The following is a 20581-nucleotide window of genomic DNA, read 5'->3' as shown; positions in this document are numbered from 1 at the left end:
AGGCTCCTCTGTCCATGGAATTTTCCAGGCAAGAATACTGGAGTAGGTTGCCATTCCCTTCTCCAGGGAATCGAACCTGGGTCCACCCACATTGTGGGCAGATTCTTTACCATCTGCACCACCAGGGAAGTAATAAGAACAGTAAGTGTAGTGGGCACTGCCTCACCCAGACCCTCTGGCATGTCATCCCTGCTTCCACGAGTGGCTGCTAAGGGTCTGCACCTGGGAACATCTTCAGGGGGCCACCCTGGGACCTGGGGGACCCCTTTCTGCCCCACCTCTTAGGCAGGAAGAACCAGGGCATCTGAGAGACTGCCTCTCCTGGGGGGAGAGGGCATGGATACGCATCTCAGAGCTTCCCACAGATTCCCTGGAGATCAGCCTGAGGCTGGGGCTTTGCCTAAAACAGTCCCCCTTGCACAACTTCTCCCTCTGCCCTTTTCCTGACTCCCTTCATTGTTTCCCTTGGGAGCACAACCTTGATACGTATCTTCACACAAGTACACACCTCTGGGAAGAGCCCCACCTGAGACAGTTTCTTGCATCCCTTATCAGTTTTCATCACTTTCTGGCAGATGATACCCCAAGAGGAAATATACAATGTTTTGCAAACTCTTTACCCCCATGAGACCCAATGCCTGCCTGTGCAAGTGCTTTCACTGAGCACCCTGAATGCTGCCTGAACTAAAACAGAGAGGTTGATGGAATTGCTCAAGGCCACACAGCAGCTCCGAGGAATGTGCTTCCTGCCCTCGAAAGGCACCCAGGATTTGGTGCTGAGGGCAGCAGAGGGGACAGGGGAAAGCACCGCAGTTCAAGAAAGCAGAAGAGCCTGGCTCCAAAGAATTGTAAAATTTATTGTATAAGTATTGCAGCTTTTCAGAATGTCATCATTGCCACTAATGATTACTGATACACAACAAGCGATTTCATCAGGCCTGTGGATTGGCATCCAAATACAGAGTCTTACGCAGCAGCAACGTGGGCACTGCACCCAGCGTGCCACGGAGTTTACACACATGTAACTTGAACAGAACTCGGGAAACGGGGCTGCAAAAGAGAGCGGTTCCAACACCAAGGGAGCAACGTAAAAGCGTCGCCATCAGCACAACCACCGTGGAATCAGGCAGGCAAATGAGGGTGCAGCGGGTCCTTCTGAGCTCTATAGTACAGCAAAATTTGAAGTGCAGTTTCCGGAAAACCAAACTGAACAAAATATTTTTCTCTCCTTTATCACCAGGATGTTTTATGGATCTGGAAGCTTGGTGTTGCATGTAGAAAAAAAAAAAAATTCTCTGAAACGTACAACTCACAGAGCAGACAGACAAAGAGGGGAATGGGTTCGGTCCTCGGCCTGCCCCGGTGTTCGCTAGATGTGGCGGGGAGTCACTTTCAGCTCCTGGCAAAAACGTGAGGACGCGGACGGCTCTGAGTGCACTCTGCTAAGGCCGTCTGTGTAGACCTGGGCTTTGCGGGGGAAAGTTTTCCTCCAGAGGAAACGTGATGATGGACAAACAGGGAAATAACACGAGTAGAAAAAGCTGAGCTCCGCCACCTTCTCTGAGCCCAGCCTGGTCCCCCTCCAACCAGCCACTGCCGAGCACCCCTCCCCTTCCACCTTCTCCTGGAAAAGGGGGCCCTCCCAAGGGATGCTCAAAGGCTTTTTAAGAATAAGAGCATGACTGCCAACACCAAGAGGAAGGATGTATCCTCAGGGCTCCGGGTTCGGCAGGGAAACCAAGAGCTCTGCAGAAACACACCCATGGTCTTCTTGGGAGGTGCCCTGGCCCCGACAAGTTGCTCCAGCGTGAACTTCTGCAACTGTCGTCTGCTGGGCACGGAGCCCAGGCATGATGCTGTGGCATTGAGGACTGGACTGCAATACTGGGGCACAAGGAGGGGGATGCTCTGTCCTCAAGCCAGCTGAAGTCAGTAACCCCCTCCCCTGCTTCCTTTTCTAATTCGTTGCCCATCTGGCAAATGCAGACCACACCTCCCCCGCCCCCAACCCCAGCAACAAGATGCAAGTTTTGGCTCAAGAGGAAGGACCTCAGGGGGACCTTGGGGACACCTCGGTCTGGCCTTCATCTAACGCTAATAGCAAGGTCCGCATCTAGGTTTTTGACCCAGATGGGAGTTAAGTACAGACAGGAGGCTGGAGGGGTGGCCTGCCCAAGGGAGGCACAGCCAGGGTGGAGGGAGGGCGGGTGGGACACGCACGAGGGTGATGGGTGTGTTTTTAAAGCAGTCACCTCTGTCGCCCATGAGTGGGAAAGGCAGGCCCAGGTGAGTAGGGGCACTGTCCAGGAACGCTGCTGCCTGAGGACAGAAGGGGTCAACCGCTTCCTCAGTAAGGCACTAGGGAGATGCTTCACATAAAGGAAAGATACGTTTTTTTTAAAAACTTTATAAATGTGTCCCTGTACCTTTCAGGACAAACTCTAGGGATGTCTCTGCATGAATGACCTTTACAAAGAATCTTTGAGAGAGAGAGGCAGAGGTTAGGCTGAAGACCCCACAGAGAGGCAGGTTTTATTTTCAAGGGACCAGAACTTTCTGACAGGCTGGTGAGCAGGCACTCAGACACCTCGGTCACCTATTGGTCACCATGTTCTTAAAAGGTACATGATAGAAATAGTTCAAATGGTCAGAACTTCAAAACTGTTCTCAAGTTTTTCAAGTAATAAAAAAGGTTGTTTAAAACAATAGTTATTGCCTCTTATCCTTTTCTGTTAACCGGCTAGTTGGGATTCTGTTGAAAATGAAGAGACAGCTCTGCAGGATGGGCGGGCAGGGTCGGGGGGCTACTCTCTTGCCGGGGGCGTCACCCCATGGAATATGAGCCCGTCCTTGGTGGCAGGAAGGACTCTCATTTGTTCAACTCTCTCCCCATCATCTCCATCTGCACACACGCACGCCACCAGCGAGGGGTCCCACCAATATCTAAGCGGTAAAATCCTGGTAAACAAGAGTTGTGTCTGACAAAGACGCTTGTGAAAACACAGACACACAAAGACACCAAAAACGATGGTTTCCACGGGGAAGGGAATGAAATGCGAAAAGAGAGGAGAAGGGGAAGAATTCTGCTTCTACATCCTAAAGCTTGAGTCTGTGTTGGTTTGACGGTTTTTCTCGTTTTCACCCTTTCGCAGTGTCCTGGGAGAAACCTGGGCATACCGCTCTTTCGTCTCTGGTCTTCTGGTTATGGGCCTGTTACGTGAGAACCGATATAAAGACAGGGGTGAGGTCACGTGGCTAGTCCTTTGGGCCTTTCCTACATGCCAGCAGGCTGCACCCACCTCAGCTGGGGCAGTGTGGGGCCACTGAACTGCCAAAGTATCCGGCATGCCTGAGCCACCTAACTGCCTCTGGCAGGGCCCTGGCGATGCAGGCAGGGAGCACCTTGGCAAGCCCCTTCCTATGGGGACCTTCATGGTTCAAAAAAGAAGAGAGAAAAAAAAAAAAAACAAACTAAGATTCCTTCAGTAACAGTTAATCTTCATTTCGGGAAGAGCAAAGCCCACCTTCCTGGAACTTGGGGCCTGAAGTTAACTTTTCCTATTTCATTTGCGATCCAAAGGCTGTCGTGGCCCAGAGGAGGGCTAAACACGTCTCCTTCAGGAGGGAATGTAGACCGAGGTAATAACCTATCACTAGATGAAAGCTTCCACTGTGCAGGACGTCAGCCCTGGGAAGCCTCTCTCCAGCCCAGCGTGGAGCCCACGCTCTGCCTGAAGTCGACCGGGGAAATCCCGACATTTCTCCCTTCAAAGTCTTGACACACGTGGATAGAAGTTTCCATCAAACAAGCACTGACATATTTATATTAAAAAATAGTGCAAAAGCTCAACATTTATATAAATAACTCTAAACCCCTGCTTTGTAGTTTTTTTTTTCTTTACAAGGTAATACACACTTTCTCAGTTGGCACTCAAAAATTGCCATTTTTTTTTTTTCTCTCCTAGTTCAGAAAACAACTTTTTTTTTTGTAATAGGCCTCTTCTAATACAAAAATACTCCTGCCCTCGCACATACAGTTTCTCTTATTTTATATATATTTATATATATAATATTGCAGATCTTTAAACAAAGGTTTTGTGCAAATATGTCTTTAAAGTTAAGTGAAATCATCATAAACAAACAAAAGAAAGTAAGCATTCACGCACGCAGCTCAACTAGAAACAGAAAAGACTAGTGTAGAATATTTTTTTTTTTCTTTTGCCTTCAAGACACAGCTCAACAAAGAAACGTGGGGTGTGTTTTTTTTTTTTTTGCCTTTTTTTTTTTGCAAGCTTTCTTAGCTTGTGCATTCAGACCAGACAGAACACGTAAATATTTATACACAGAGAGGTGGGGGAGGGGGGAGGAGGATGGTTACGCGTCGCATTTTCTGTGTGTCGCCCCGGCCTCCTCTCTCTTTTCTTTCAAGAAGTGCGGAGTGATTTGCGGTTTTACCTACTGCGGCCCCGGCCCGCCCTCGGGACTCCTAGAGGGGGTGTCCCTTCTGTTTATCCTTCTCTTTGCTCCAGGCCGCTGTGCTCTCCAGGGGGGCGATGTGTGCGGGGTGCAGCCGGGTGCCCTCCAGCAAGGAGGCCGGCCCGCTGCTCTGCTGGTGCTGGAAGGTGGAGGCGCCGGGGTAGTGGCCGATGACCTCGCTGTAGGTGGGGGGCGGTCCCTCCATGCGCCCACCGCCCCCGTAGCACGTGGCGCTGATGCCCGAGTTACTGCTGGGGGGGCAGGGGCCGCCCAGCATGGCACTTTCCATCAGGTCGCTGTCGAAGATGGTTCTGTTCGGGGGTGCGCGCACCGACTCCCGGTTCAGCTCCAGCTGCTGCTCGGGGTCCCGCAGCTGGAGCGTGCAGGGGCCCTGGTAGGGCGGGGGCTCCTCCCCGTCCGACAGCGAGATGGTGGGTGGCAGATCGATCTCGTGCTGCAGGTACGGGTAGGTGGGCTGGAAGCGGTGGAAGCGGTCCCGCTGGGCGAAGGCGGGCACAGCCAGGCGGTCGGTGGCCCGGGGCGGGGCATACACCTGCGGCTGGAGGACAAGAGCCAAGTGAGGGTCCCTCCCCCAAGCGCAGCAGGGCCCAGCCGGGGGTGGGGTGGGGGTGTTGTGGTGTTGGTGGGGGTGCTGCCTATGACTCAGCTCTCTGGGGAGTGAGGATGGGGGTAGGGAGCGGAGCCCGGAGTCCAGTGCCTGATGGCTGGAGAGCCCTGAAATGTCACACAGTGGCGAGAGGGGCAGCCCAAGTCCTTCGGTGTCGCAGAGACTGAGGGCTGCTTGCTGGGGGTGGGGAGCGCACAATGTCCCAGCGGGGACCATCCCAGCTGCCCAGGAGGATTCTTCAGAGAAGAGTAGGAGTGGGCCTCAAGCAGCCACTCTACTAACAGGGGAGGTGCCTCCAGCCTGGGGAAGGGGAGCTACCGGGCAGAGGGGTGTCCACGACAGCAGCCTTGGGGACAGGGGACGAAGGGAGTCCCCCTCCATCACTTGCGGGAGTGATGGAGGGTAGGCAGCGCTAGGACTCACCTCTGGAATTCCATTGCCTGACACCGTGCTCTCTGAGGGCCAGAGGCATCCTTCCTGTATGGGTAGAAGGCCACAATCAAGATAATGAACGTATCCATCACCCCAAAGTTTCCTTGGGGACCTGTTTTCTTGAGGGTCCCCAGGTCAGTCGGTTATCACCTGCAGTCTTGGGGGATGGGGAGCGGGGGAAGCTGCCTGGAAGAGTGCAATTTCGTATGTGGCCGCTAGGCGGCTCTGTGAGTCTCAAAACCGTCCCATCAGGAAAGCAGTTAGCCGACACAGACTCTCTGGGGTGTAGTTTACTCCCGGTGTGTGGATACAGAGGGCAGACACATACCATTACTGTTAATATGGTCACCCAGGCCGTTTCGGTACTGATGTTAGGGATGCCTTGGTGCCAGACACTGTGCTCAGCTCTTTAACGCACTAACTCAACTCTCCTGACAAAACACGGTGTAGCTGAACGCCATCAGCCCAGCTGGTAAGAGGCAGGGTTGGGATCCAAACTTTTTCTGCTGCCTCCAGACTCATTCAGACTCAAGCCGGCCCTAGCAGGCTCTGTGGCCCCGGGTGGACCCCTGGCACAGCCCAGGGGCATCAGGAAAACAGAGGAAGCACACCCACCTGCTCCCCATTCAAGTTGGGAGCCCTGGAGAGCCGTGCAAGCAGCCAAGGTCAGCTTGGATCAATGTGAACTCGCCTAAAACCCCTCTGTGAGGCCCTCCATCCCAGGTTCAAACCATCTCTGCCCACCCACTAGCCCAGGGAGTCTCCACCAGGGAGCTTAGGAATACACCAGTCAATGCTGGGAGGCCCCACTGCAAACCCCAGAATCACCGCCATCCTTGTCACCTGACTAACCCCAACTTGTGCACTTGGAGGTCACCTCCTCCTCCAGGGAGGCCTCCAAGGACCACCCACCCACCAGAGGCCCCTCCCCAGGCTCCCACAGCATCTCTGCTCCTGTGCCAGCCCGGCCCCGCTGTGAGTAACCCAGCATCAGCTTGCTGCCCTGCACCTGCCCACCCCGGCTGAGTCTTAACTTACCCTGTTCCCTGACTCAGTGAATGGCCCTGACACCTTTACAGGTACCAGTGCCAGACCCACATGCTGCTTCTGGCAGCTCCTTCTCTCGCCTCCTCCACTCCCCAACACTTCCTTCTCTTCCTAAAAGCATCCCTGGAAAGCCTGTCCAGCCTGCCCATGGCTTCCCCATCTAGATCAGGGGTCGGAAAGCCGACTCCATCAAGGGCCAGGGGGTCTGTCACGCCACTAACAAGCCTGCTGCTGGGTGAACGCAGCCACAGTAAGAGTCCATGGGGATGAGCCAAGAGAACCTGATAGGGTGGGCAGCCGGCCCAGGTCTATCTATACCCAGGTGACCCCCGACCTGCCCTCAACTGCAGACTTCAAGCTGCAGTCTGTCACTGCAGTGGCTGGCATCTCCGTTGTCATCATCATGCGGTATTTTCTAGCTTCTCTGGTGCAGCGCCAGCTGGGACGTGCAGTCTCAGGGCACAGGGCTTACCTCAACATGAACCCCACCCTCTGACAGATGAGGAAATGAACTCCCAGGGGTCACCCTGAAAAGAGGCCACAGCAGGACGGCCATGCCAGGGGTGGGCCCTGCGCCAAACAGACAACGGCTGTCTCTGGGTCTCTCTGGGAGGTCATGGGGCCCCAAGACTCTGCAGATGTGCCCTGTCTAGCAGGGGCCCCAGGGGAGCCGCCACACCTACTTCAGGTCTAACAAGCCACTGTGTTTACCCAGCCGGGCATCCCCAGGGGCCCATGCAGGTGGCTGGTAGATGTCGAGGGGTACTTTCTTTTAGCCTCAGATGTTCAGGAACCAGAAAGAACCTGGATCCTGGCCTCCATCTGGGCACGAAGTCCCAGTGCTGCCCACACAGCTGTCCCCTTTCCATGGTGACCAGGATCCCTCACACGGGAACCTCTGCCATCTCCCCAGCTCTCACCACTAACATCACCCTTCCTATGACCGTGTGGGGGGCGGGGTGCAGGAGAGAGGCGAGCCCCTCCCATTTTACAGATGTGCACATTGAGGCTCGGAAGGGGTGAGATGCTGCCCTGGAGCACAGCTCGGGCTGCGGTCTTCCCGTTTGTCCAAAGTGCCCTCTTCTGCACCAGGACCTGGCAGGGGTAAAATAGGCCTCAAGCTGTCGCTTAGAAGTTGTGTGGCCTCAGGCAAGTGTTCCCACCTCTCTGAGCCCCAATTTCTCCTCTGTAAGATGTGGCAGTGCAGCTGCTGGCACCATCACTTGGGCAACAGCAAATAAACCCACAGGTGAGCCTTAGATGCTTCCAAGCAGTAGCACAGCGCCCTCCGGGCACACGGGGCCTCGGGGTCGGTGCACCCCGTGTTCCCTCTCGAGGGACCTGAGCAAACACGCTCCTCGCCCTGGCAGCCTGGTGATGCATGGAAGCCTGACACAGGCGGAGATGCCCGAACCTGCCAGGAACAGGCCTGCCAGCCCGACTCGGCTCAGTCCCACAGACTCTGGGCACCAGAGGTGTCCCTCGGAGCTGAGAGGCCACACTGGCCGCCCAGGCCTGATTCTATCACTTTCCCCCAGCGCCCGGCCAACACAGGCTCAGGGACACGCTCCCCGCAGAGCCCCCGGGCTGCCCTCTCTGTGATCCGCAGCCTGCCGGTCACAGCTGCTCCTGTCCAGGTTGTTACGCTCCCCCTCACAGGTGTGGAGATGGAAACTGTTTAGTAATGGACTCTGCACCACCTCCTGCTGCATCTGCTGAGGAACGCCCGCTGGTGGGCAGGGGCGGCCCGAAGGCGCAGGCGAATGACGGGGGCCGTGGGTGCTGAGATCTGGGGGAGGGCGAGGTCCCACCCTGCCGGGAGCCGCTGCGTCTGCCCCAGTTGTGAGCAGTCAACCCCAACACCACGCACACTTGATGGGGGCGTCTAGGCCCCTGGAAGCTCAGGCACTCACCGAGGACAGGGCATCTTCCCTCCTCCTGCCCTGGCTGTGCCGGCCAATGAAGGAGCGAGCGGACAGCTTGTAGTGGCTCAGCAGACACGTGATCACCACCACCATCACCATGACCACCACCACGATGATGGTGATCTCAACGAACTCCAGCTCCGCTGCAAGACCAAGGGCACACGTGAGACCCTGGGGACCCCAGAGCAGGCAGGGGCTCGGGGCAGTTTTCCTGAGCACCCACCCACCCCAACACACACACACCCCAACATCCCTGTACACCCCGACACTCCGACACACCCATACACACAAACACAGATAACACACGCACGCATAGACATATTTATCATACACACAAGACGCACAGAGACACCACCCTCGATCAGGACCGGAGGGTATGAGGGCCACCCCCACCTCCAGGAAGAGGCCTCAGAAAAACCACATTCTGGGAGGTTGCAAACACTGCAACTCTCATTTCTTTTTTTTCGGGTTGTTTTGTTTTTTTCCCCCCAGAAAGCGGAAAAACCCTCAAGTGCTGGAAAAGGAAAGAGGTTATTTTGATCCTGCCAGAGTCGGGCCGGTTTCTGCTGACTCGAGCGGGTCTGTGTCGGGGCCGATTGGCAGCTGGCCATGCGCCATGCCAGCAGAGCCCCCAGCAGTGAGAGGCTGGGGGCCTGGGCAGTGACCTGGCTGCAGGGGGCGGGGCGGGGGGCACAGCCAGTCTCCCCTGGTCCAAGGCTGCCCATGGATGAGCCAGGAAATGTGCCTCCCCAGATCCCAGAGGGCAGGCAGGAAGACCCTCCCCCCCGCCCCGGCACTGACAGGCAATTAGCCGAGGTCTCCCCAGGGGTACAGGTTCAAGCTCGGGGCCACTGACTCAGCCCTTCCTCTTAGACAGACACACGGAAGTTGGAGGAGTGGGGGCGGGCGAAGGTGGGGCCTGGGAAGCAGGCAGTGAGGTGCGCTGTGTCACCATGTGCCATGTGCCACTCACCCGGGGCCCAGCCAGAGCCTGCGAGGGCAGCCCCTCCTGCCACCAGCCTCCGCTTCCAGCGGGAGATCGACGCGTCCCGGGTGGACGTTCCTGCTGGTTCAGTAGAACCCCTCCGCACACAGCCCGCCCACAGCCTCTCTGGAGCCCTGGGCACCCCTTCTTCCTACCCAGGCTCTGCAGGACACCCACGTTCTCCCACCATGTTAAACCTTTTTGCCCAGACGTGCCAAAGTCTGCCTGATGCTGTTAGTTGAGTGGGTCTGCCCCCTAGGGGACACGTGGCAATGTCTGAGGACACTAGTGGCTCAGACTGGTGACACTAGTGACACAACTGAGGGTGCTCCCAAAATCTAGAGGGTGAGAGTCAAGGTGCTGCTTAATATCCTACAGTCCATAGGACTATAGGGACAAAGAATGTGCCAGAGCTGAGCATCTCTGTGCCGGGCTGAGCGTATATACGGGTGCTTTTTCATCATACCGTCTCATAGGTGAGGGGACCCAGGTTCAGGTCATGTGACAGGCTCCTCGCTGCTGACTCCCTCACTGGATGTCCACCGCTGCACCCAGAATTCCATCTGGAGCCTGGGCCCTGGCTCCAACCTGGGGGGTGGGGGTGGGAGCCACATCCTTATCTTGCCCTGGGAGGGACCAGGAGGGACAATGAAGTAGCCAGGGACTTTGGTGAGTCCTTCCTGATGCCTGAGAAGGCTGGGCCCCGCCTGGCGGGAAATCAGACAAGCCTCAAACCCTCAGAAGGACTCGTTCCCTTTCCCGCCAGGAGGGTGCGGGGCCTGAGCTGGCAAAGGCCAGGACGTTGGCCTGAACCCAGTGGCTGTGGCCACACCTTCTGCCTCCCCAGACAGGCTGGTCCGGGGCCTGTGCGCTAGGGCCTGGGATAAAGCTGCCCATTCAGGGGACACACAGGCTGGCTTTGTGCAACACCCACGCCCCCTCCTCAGAGGGGCCTGCAACCCCTCCCCCAACAGCGTGCACTCTTCACCCCGGCCCGGGCCTGGGGGTAGGCACCCTTGCCCTCCTCCACCCGTCTCCAGGGGCGCTGCCCACGCCTGACCTGAAGCAAGGGAGGTGTCTGTGTCTCTGTCCCAGGCCTTGTGGCCTGAAGGCTCCCAGCCAGGCCGCTGCCCTCCTCCAGGTGACATCTGGTGGTGAAGGCAACTGGGCTGGAGGCGCCCAAATGGGGCAACAGATGAGGCCCCACGGGCTGAGTGGGCGTGAATACAGCCCACAGCTCTCCCGACCCCCAAAGAGCAGGAGGACCTGATTTTTGGGGTGAAGTGTCAGAGAATCACCGCCAGAAAGGAGCCCAGGGTGCTGAAGGCACTAATGCGACCACACTGGTTCCTGGGCCACAGCCGCACACAAATCCACATGGGGGACGATGGGGCGAAATTCTCAGGAGACCACGAAGCGCTTCCAGGCTCTATTCTGGAAGCCAGAGGCCTGGGGTCGTGGCCAGAAGGGAGGGGAGACTCCTAAGGGTTGCAGAGTCCCTGAGGCGGGTCCGGGGCCGGCACAGCACTCCATGGGGAATGCCCAGGCTGGCTCTGTGACCCTCACTCACTCTGAGTCCATACCGGTTTCCCCACGTGGAAGGGGGAGGCTGTGTGGTGGCCCACATGGCCAGCACTCAGGGAACCATGAGTTGAACCAAGGTGACCATGGTTAGTAGGGGCTCCCTAGCACACCAGCCAAAGCAAACCAGGGCAGTCCAAACCCACATGTCTGAAGAGAGAGGGTCAAGCAGGACCCAGCTGGATATTCCAGGGTGTGCAAAGACACAGGGTCTTCCTAGGTGGTGTTAGTGGTAAAGACTCCACCTGCCCATGCAGGAGTCATAAGTGATGGGTTTGACCCCTGGATCAGGAAGATCCTCTGGAGGAAGGCATGGCAACCCACTCCAGTATTCTTGCCTTAAGAATCCCATGGACAGAGAGCCTGGCAGGCTACAGTCCCTGGGGTCACACAGAGTTGGACACAGCTGAGCAACTGAGCATGCACAAAGACACGGAAGCACGGGGACAGGGGGATTGAGGGGGTCAGGAGAGGCCCCCCAGCCAGCAGGTGATTCATCCAACCCATAAGGCAAAAATAAGCCTAGGCTGGGTGTCTTGACCTTGGCCATAGGGTGAGGGGGCTCTGGTCCCCTGGATAGCACAGTGAACTTTCATACCCTGAGTGTGAAAGTCTGAGTCTCCTTCCTGGAGACTCTGCCTTCAGGGGACATGAACCCACCTCTCTGGGACATGCATCAGAAAGTTATCTGCTGGAATACGGGGCAAATGAGGGGCCTAAGGGCATTTGCATCCATAGTCCCGTCCCATCCAAAGTAACAAACAGAGCTGTGGGTGGCCCTCTTAACACGGGCTGTGCTGTCCACTTGCCCCAAGCTCCACCTGGGCCATAGTTCTGCTTGACCTCACCTGCCTGGCCCCTGTGGATCTTTATGCCCAGTTCCTCACTCCTGCTCCACTGCAGGCATCATTAATCGAGCAAGAGCTCCTCCTCATCAGGTCCACAGAGTGCTCCAGACATGCACTGCTAGCTGAAACCCCAGCAGACCAGACAGCCCCAGGCAGGCTGGGCCAGTGCAGCCACAACTGCCAATCTCTCCAGAACCTAGAAACTGTTGGTGAAGCCGCCTGGCCTTTAACGCTGGCAGCATATTCAAAGAGTTTTAAAAGCAACGAGCAGCCAAAGTCTGCAGGATGGGTGGCTTCTAGACTTCCAGCCAAGAGAGGAGCCCCCAAGACGCAGAGCCACACAGATCCCGCCTCAGCGTCCTCGGTCTCACAGGCTTCCCTTTACCTGGACATGGGGCCAAGTGCCCAGCACACTGGCAGAAGAGATAGGTCCAACCGCTGCCCCCCACTCAGTTCAAGTCTCCTGTGACCACGGGGCTCACAGCAAAGCCTGGTCACAAATAAAGGGGAATCAGAGCAGGAGGGGGTGGCGGGCTGGTTCCCAGCCCAAACTCCCTGTTGTCATAGCAACCACTCACTGGGACTACAGTCAGGATGCTAACATGTACAACATGTGCACCGCCCTGCGCTGAGCCCACCTCTCACACATCACCATGCTACTGTGCAGACGAGCCAACCAAGGCACAGACAGAAGTCCCTCCATATCAAAGGGCAGGGCCGATCCCAAATCCAGAGCCTCCTTGAGGGAACGAGAGGGGAAAAGGCCTTTATCTCCTGCTAAATGCTCCCAGCTTTCCCGAAGTATCTGTCAGTTCCCCCTCCTATGGGGGAACACCTCAGAAGATGCCTGCATCTGCCAGCTGCTGGCCGTGTGACCCTGGGCATATGCACCCCCGAGAGCTCCAGGAGGGCTCTGAACAGGGCAGGAGTCAGTGGGTGATCCACTGTTAGCATCGTCACAACCCTCTACATGCCTCTGGGGCAGCAGGCACCCCTCATCCAGGCTGATGCCCTGGAAACACTGAGCATGCTTTCACGGGCCTCTGTCCCAGGGTCAGGCAGAAAAGGTCACCCAGGGTGGTGGCTGGACTTACGGGCACCGGTCCCCGCTTTGAGGACCTGTGCAGAGAACAGGAGCCTTTGGGGAGGAAACATCACACTTCCCTCATTCTGTTCCGGGTGTCAGGCCCGCTTACCGTGGGGGAGCAGTCCTGTCCTTTTTCTTGGTAATTTCCCCCTTGGGGTCGGTGATGGATGCGGCAAGTTCTCTGGGGGTGGCCAAGCCCATCTTCCACATGCAAAGTAAGGTCACTCTAATTTAATTGAGCGTCTTCTTTCCTCGTGAGTAACTTCAAATTAACAGATTCGTCCGCCTCATTGGAGCAGCCTGACTCTGCTTTTGTGTCTCCTCCTCCAGAGACGGATGCAGTCACTTTGAGGTGTGCATACGGGCGTCTCTGGTCCTTTCCCAGCTCGCCTGACACTAGTGAGGGGTAGCGTCTGGGAGCCCCCTCAGGGCCAGGTGTGGCCCGAATCTCTTTGGGTGTCATCTTATTGAACCCTCAGTGGCATTCTGTGAGATAGACACCAATATGACCCCCGCCGCCAACTTTACAGATGAGGAAACTGAGACTGCGAGCAGGGAGATAACTGGCCAAAGGCCACACAGTTCAAGACCCCAGACCCCCAAGCCTGTGCTTTCAGGGATGGGTTAGGCCGACAGCCCCACACCCAATGGTCCTGGGTACCGTGGTCCCAGAATGTCAGGAACAGTGTTGGTTCAAGTCAGGCGCTCGTGTGGAATGGGACTGGTTGCCAGGGTAGATCAACACTGCCTAGAGGATCACTTGCCACGTTGTCCATGAAGCCAGTATCTTGGCCAGTGGTCCCCACCTCCCCACCAGCGCAGAGGAAAGTCACAGGATGGTTGTTAGATAGGCCTTGTGCCATGCATTTGGGAGAGCTCTGGGCACCTCCCACGAAACTGCATAAAGACACAGCTGCCTTCTCCTCTGTCTCTATCTGAGTGATAAGCACCTGCCCAGGACAGGACATCCCTCCCCACTTAGTCCCCACAAACTCCCGAGGGGCAGTTTCAGCTCTGTCAGGCCAGGAGTCAGAGTGCAGTCCTGACCCCATGGCTTCCTTCCCCGGCAGCTGGGGGAGCCAGGATGAGCTCTCAGAATGCACATTTTAAAATAAAATTAAACTGAATAAAAATTCATGTGAGGCTTTAAAAGGAACCCAACTCTATCAAAATATAGTTCTCAAACTCTGAACCAGACTTTCGATATAGGAAGAACATAACAGGATCACCCAAGTGACCTGGGATACTATCACATTAAATGCGACCCGGCAGGTTTCCATGAATAGGAAGTCTGTGGTTTCTACCGGCGACCAGACTGCAAGTAGCTGCTGATGCCCTGTGGTTTGGTACCTATGTTCCTGTTAGGGGTGATTAAGGTAAAGAGGCAATTCTTTTGCAACCAAGTTTATGGCCCCCTGTTCTGAGTGATGGAGCCAGACTTAAACCAAACGCAGGAGCCTCAGTTCAAACCCCTGGCTGGCTGCTTCTCGGCTGTAAATGGGGAGAGGGCTGGTGCAGAATTTGCCATGCACCGTGTGGGCACAACCGTCACTGTGTTTTCAGTTCATCGTCGGAGAAGCAGCCGGATGCGGGAGATCTTTTCTCTTTCCCTGGCTGGAGAGCTGGGCCAGAGTCCACCCAGCTCCTGCCAGCCCACAGGAGGTTTCCAGACCAGACGACCCCCCCGACCGCCCCCCGCCCTGTGTCTGCTCCGGGCGGAGGAGCAGCCGGCGCGCTCCCTGGTTAACAAGCAGTCCGTGCAGGCGGCCCTGTCTGGCCTCCTGGCCGCACACTGAGGAATTAGGAATTGGCACTGTCTGAAATTTATGAAAATCTAATCTCGTTAGGCCTGCCTGGATGAGACTGGCCGGGGCAGGCCTCATTGTCATTCTGAGGAGCCCCAGCCAGCCTGGGGTTCCTGCCACTTCATTTACTGCCCCTCCCCCGCCACTGCATTTGAATAAGAACCCAGCTCCTTCCCCCCCACCTGGAATTTCAAATAAAATTGAACCAGACGTCAAAGGAATAACTTTCTGATCACTCCTGGTGCCATTTCAAACACCCCTGACGGCACATTGATTTTCTTAGGGTAAGACCGTTTGTAAGTAAAAGAACGGATCTTTCTCTTAAGGTTCGGGAGGTGGGCAGAAATCTAGGACAGTTTTCTCATTTTTAAAGACAGACTGTACGCTTACCCAGCCCCTACTCTGTGCCAAGCATGCAGCTGGGCGCCAGGCGCCTGATAGCGGAGCACATAACCATGAGATACTGTCCACGACGCTGTCCAGTGTTGTGTGTGGGGGGGCGGGGGCAAGCCTTGCACTGGGGCCCGGGGCTCCACGCATTGCTGCCCATGGCAGAATTCAGGGCACTGATTCAGAACACGAAGTGTGCCCCCAAGATTCCTGGGTTCGAATCCCAACTTTGCCACTTTAACTGTGACCTCAGGCACATCACTTAGTATCCTCATTTCGGGGCGAGAACAAGGAGGGCTGACCCATTCCCCATCCCATGTGGCTGTGGTGAGAACTGTGTGGGTCAGTTTGCAGCCAAAAAGACTCAGGCTGACAGAACCTCTGCAAGGAGAACACCCGGGAAGCCTCATTATGTGGAACCCAGAACCCCAGGCCCTGGGCCACACCTGTCCTGAGCTGCGCGGTGGAATCACAGTGGCTGGAGAAGACCCAGCAAGGTGGGTCCCTCTGCCAGCACCATAGCTGATAGACAGTGCAAGCTGGGAGCATCTCCGAAAAGCAAAGTAACAATCTCTCAAAACTTTGAAGCGACAACCCCTGACCAGACAAATCACCTCCTGGGTATTTATCTCCACATGCAGGTTTCCTGGGATTCTCTGCTGTTAGCTCTCTCTGCTCTAATGAGAATTTTGTTCTGTGCTCTCTGAAAAAAAGTGAAAGTGTGAGTCGCTCAGTTGTGTCCGACTCTTTGCGACCCCATGGACTGTTGCCCACCAGGCTCCTCTGTCCATGGGATTCTCCAGGCAAGAGTACTGGAGTGGGTTGCCATTCCCTTCCCCAGAGGACCTTCCCGACCGGGGATGGAACGAGCATCTCCTGCGTTGCAGGCAGATTCTTCACTGTTTGAGCTACCAGGCAGGGAGGGAAGCCCCTGTGCTCTGTAAGGGGCCCAAACACAGCCTACCCCAGGGCCTTTGCATGAGCCCCTCCTTCTGTCTGGAATGGTCTTACCCACAAGCCTGTGCTTGCTCCTTCCTGGTCTCCATTCCAGTGTCACTTACTCAGGAAGCATGCTCACAGGAAGCATCCTGTCTGCATCAGTGTCTGCCCTGGTCCCTGGGACCCATGCCCCAAGCCTGCTTCACGGTTCTCTGTAGCTCTCATTAGGGGCTTGCACCTCTCCCTCCCAGAATGCCAGTGGTCCATCGCTCATTCTCTGTATCCCCAGCACCTTCCCCAGAGCAGGCACACAAGAAATGCATGGCATAAAGGATCACAGCATTCTCAAGTATAAAGAGGCATGCAGGAAGGCCCACTGCAGGTGAAAAGGCAAAATCCCTGGGAACCACTTAAACGTCCCCCCTCCAAGGGGCTGACACAACCGAGGAAGGCACTGCCAGCAGATTTGTGTGCAACGACAAATTGTACACAGATCTGTGCTTCTCCCTGAGCAAGAGAAGCTATCCAATGATACAGGACCATCCTTGTTTAAAAGCACAGACGTGTATATTTTAAAATAAAAGTGATCCGGGTGATGCATACATACTTCTGTGAGTGACTACATGCACCTACATGGCCCAAGGGCCAGGCATGGTTACCCTGGGAGTGACTGAGAGGGGACGGCTCCTTCCTTGTAATACACACTCCTGCACACTCACCTTCAAGCACGTGCAATTACATTGACAGTAAGAGACAAAGCGTCTGTCGGTCTCCAAACCAGGCGGCTGATCCCTGGAATGGGGCTTCCCAGAGGTCCTGGCAAAGATGCTGTCATCTTGGGTCTGGCAGCACTTCTCAGGGGATGAGGGGAGGCTGGGTCAAGCCCCTCAGCCTGGGATTGAGGGCAGTGGAACCCTGGCCTCGGGTGCCTCTGATGGGCCCTGGGAGTTTAGGTGCTGAGCTAGGGTTGCTCTTTGTGGGGCAGGCGAGGGCCTGACCGCCCCTCCATGGTGCCCTGGCTGAGGAGCCCAAGGTGATACCCAGGTGCCAGGTGGTCATCCAGTCCCCTCGCCTGGAAAGAGGACACAAGTGTGGCTGAACACAAAGCTGCCCTGTGAGACTGTCTCCTGTCTCTCTCCAGCACAGGCTGAACTGACGGCCACTCTGGGGATGAAAGTGTTGTATGGTAGAGCAAACGAGATGACAGAAGATGGGCCACAGTCACACCACTCCTTCCGTCCACCTGAGCCACCTCCAGCTTTTCCTTGCCTGGCTGACTGCTTCCCTCCCTTCCCTCTTCCCCCGCTGGACTGCACCTGCGTACAAGAGTATGCATGAACACACACACACTTTCCTGCTGGGCTTCCCCCTGATCCCTCCCTGAGCTCCCCAGCATGCAGGCATCACCCTCTCAACACTGGTCTACCCAACTCTGCTCAAGAGCATCTCAGGATGGGAGCACAAGATCTCAGCTCTCTAGCCTGTCCAGCAGAGCCTAACAGAGAAGGCTCCACACTGGTCTGTCCCAGTGTCGGTGGAAGCATTCGGAAGCCCAGGGGACCAGACAGTCAAGGTGCACTAATTAACCAACAAATACAGGGCCAGGTTTAAAGGATGTGAACGATAAGTCATCAATCCCACATACCCTTCTGTGCTGTGCATCTCCTTTAACCAGTAAGACGCCTAGTCCTGCATGTAGGCAAACTGCCTTCTTGAACCCAACTGGCAAAGTGTGCAGCACTTCACTCATTTTTGGGCTTCAGCCCAGACATCCCGAAGTCACCTTGCAGGAGGTCACCTGAGAGAGGGCTGCAGCTGGGTGATGGGTGAGCCCTGAGTCTCAAAGTGTGTGTGGGAATGGGGAGGTAAAATCAACTCCAGGGCGAGCAGAGGGCCTGTGTAATCATTTTAGAGCCTCGTGATTAAACGCTCCTTCAATAAGGAAAGACAAAGCCGTGCCTTTTATCTTTCTTGCTATTACCCAAATGGAAAGAACTAATGGGATTTTTTTTCCTATTGTCACCGACATCGAACATCTTTAAACACCCACTGTCAGCAAAATATCAATCACCGTTCGAGAGTTATTGGCGGAATGGAGTGAATTTGCGGTGAGAGAGAGCGGTGTCTGTCAATGGACACGGAGGTGCAACGGAAAGTTATTTAAAATAAATCAAATGCGCTTTGTTAATTGAGGAGAGGAGGCGTGGGTGAGTGAGCTGTCTGCGGTGGCAGCGTCAATGACCGTAATCAGCTTGGAGGGCGGCGTGGCAGGACCTATCAAAATCTAAAAGGCACGCTACCTTTCCAGCTTGCAATTTTAACTTCCAAGGTTGTATCCAACAGAAAAATCCGCAGAAGGACCTGAGAGCATACACGTATAAGGACACTTCTGCAGGGTTTTTTGTGACTGTGAACAACCAGAGACCATCGAAATTCCACTCAACTAACCATCGTATATATGTATCTCACTGTCTTGCCATTATGTGACCCAAAAATCCCATTCTTGGGCATGTATCCAGAGAAAAACATAGTTCAAAAAGATGCATGCACCCCAATGTTCACTGCAGCACTGTTTACAACAGCCACGACATAGAAGCATGTCCACTGACAGAGAAATAGATAAAAAAGACACGATACATACATACAATGGAATACTACTCGGCCATAAAAAGGAACAATATAGTGCCATTTGCAGAGACTTAGATGAACCTAAAGACTGTCATACAAAGTGAGGTAGGTCAGAAAGAGAAAAAGAAATATTACCTATGCATGCTCAATCATGTCTGACTCTTTGCGAACCCATGGACTGTAGCCCACCAGGCTCCTCTGTCCAAGGAATTTTCCCGGCAAGAAGACTGGAGTGGATTGCGATTTCCTCCTCCAGGGGATCTTCCCAACCCCAGGATCAAACCCATGTTTCTTGCGTCTCCTGCATTGGCAGGTGGATTCTTTGCTACTGTGCCACCTGGGAAGCCCATATCACTTTCATGTCAAATATAGAAAAATGATACAGATGAACGTACTGGCAAAGCAGAAACACAGTCACAGCCGTAGAGAACAAACCTATGTGTACCAAGGTGGGAAGAAGAGTGGAATGAATTGGGAGACTGGGATGGACATATATACACTATGTATAAAACAGATAACTAAGGAGAACCTACTGTTTAGCACAGGGAACTCTACTCAGTGATCTGTGGTGACCTCCATGGGAAGGAAATCTAAAAAAGAGTGGATATATACATTGGTATAACTGATTCCCTTTACTGTATAATAGAAACTAACAACACTGTAAAGCAACTAAACTCCAATAAAAATTACACACACACAAAAAGACAGGTAAATCCGACAGTGGGGTTTCCCAGTCTTGGTGCTACTGAGATTTTGGGTCTGCGGTGGGGCCTGTGCACTGTACAATGTTTAGCAACATCCCTGGCCTCTGCCCACTAGAAACCAGTAGCACCATCACGGTCAAGTTGTGACAACCAGAGGTGTCTGCCGACATTGCCCAGTGTCTCCTGGGGAACACAGAACCATGCGTGGCTGAGAACAGCTGACCTATATAGGTTTGAGGAGGGATGGCTATTTTTGCAATTATTGCCAAGCAGAAATAATGAAACTGGAACAGTATCTATAATATGCACCCATTTTTATAGCAAAAACAAGGATAAAAATCAAATTGTTCATGATGATGACTACTGACAGAAGGCATCTACCCTTTATACTTTTTGTATTTCTATATTGTTTGCATTTTTTATAACAAACATGGACAGCTTTAGTTTCACCAATCCTAATTTACATACCAAAGAGACCGGGGCGCGTGCGCTTGTGTATGCGTGTGTGAATTTCCAAACGTGGTGACAAGGTGACTCTGGCTTGCCCTCGCCACTTGGGAGTCACCGTGTGCTCCTTGGAAACCAGCAGTGTTTCTCTCAATTACTGATTTTCAAGAGCCTGGTGTTTCCCAACATGATCTCGGAGGGGCTTGGGGGCAGCGCCAGGAGAGGGGAAGTGAAGGGGGCTCAGTCTCCAAGCCTCTCTGACAAAGAGCTCAGCTCTGAATCGGCCCACAATGCAGCTGGGATTGAGCCACTGCTCAATAGCTCCTCCATCAAAACGGCGGCCACATGCTGGGGGCCTTCAGGGTTGGTGGGACCGGTTTGGTCAGGAGGGGTCTCAGCGCCAGCCAGGGGTGCCCCTTTCTGTTAGGACCACGAGGGGCCCAGCTATTCTAGGTCTCACCCAGGGTAGAGGCAGGAGATACAATGATGGTCAAGGTCACATGGCAGGAGAGGCCAGAGAAACTGTGAGGGCAGAATGGGTTTTCCTGAACCCCTGGGCTCTCTGGAACTGAATCGGATTCAGCAAACACCAGGAGCAGGGTGAAAGAAGCCCTGGAGCTGGCTGCCTGGACCCAAACCCCAGATCTACCCATGGCCAG

General features: G+C 54.8%; 1 protein-coding gene across 4 annotated transcripts in view; it reads right to left on the bottom strand.

Moving 5' to 3' along the window:
- Positions 1-837: 837 nt before the first annotated feature.
- The window catches only part of PMEPA1 (prostate transmembrane protein, androgen induced 1), a 56903-nt gene continuing 37159 nt past the window's right edge, over positions 838-20581 (bottom strand). For 2 of the 4 annotated variants that reach the window (XM_061126938.1, XM_061126941.1), the window contains exons 2-4: positions 8497-8651; positions 5528-5581; positions 838-5035 (exon numbers count right to left, since the gene is read on the bottom strand). In XM_061126938.1, coding sequence (XP_060982921.1) covers positions 4487-5035; positions 5528-5581; positions 8497-8651 — 758 coding nt within the window. In that variant the 3' untranslated portion in view covers positions 838-4486. The other 2 variants (XM_061126940.1, XM_061126939.1) reach the window with 2 other exon arrangements.

This window comes from Dama dama, chromosome 23 (assembly GCF_033118175.1).
Source record: "Dama dama isolate Ldn47 chromosome 23, ASM3311817v1, whole genome shotgun sequence".
Classification (NCBI taxonomy): Eukaryota; Metazoa; Chordata; class Mammalia; order Artiodactyla; family Cervidae; genus Dama; species Dama dama.
Note: the sequence above shows the minus strand (reverse complement) of the source record. Positions and strands in the feature narration are given on the sequence as shown.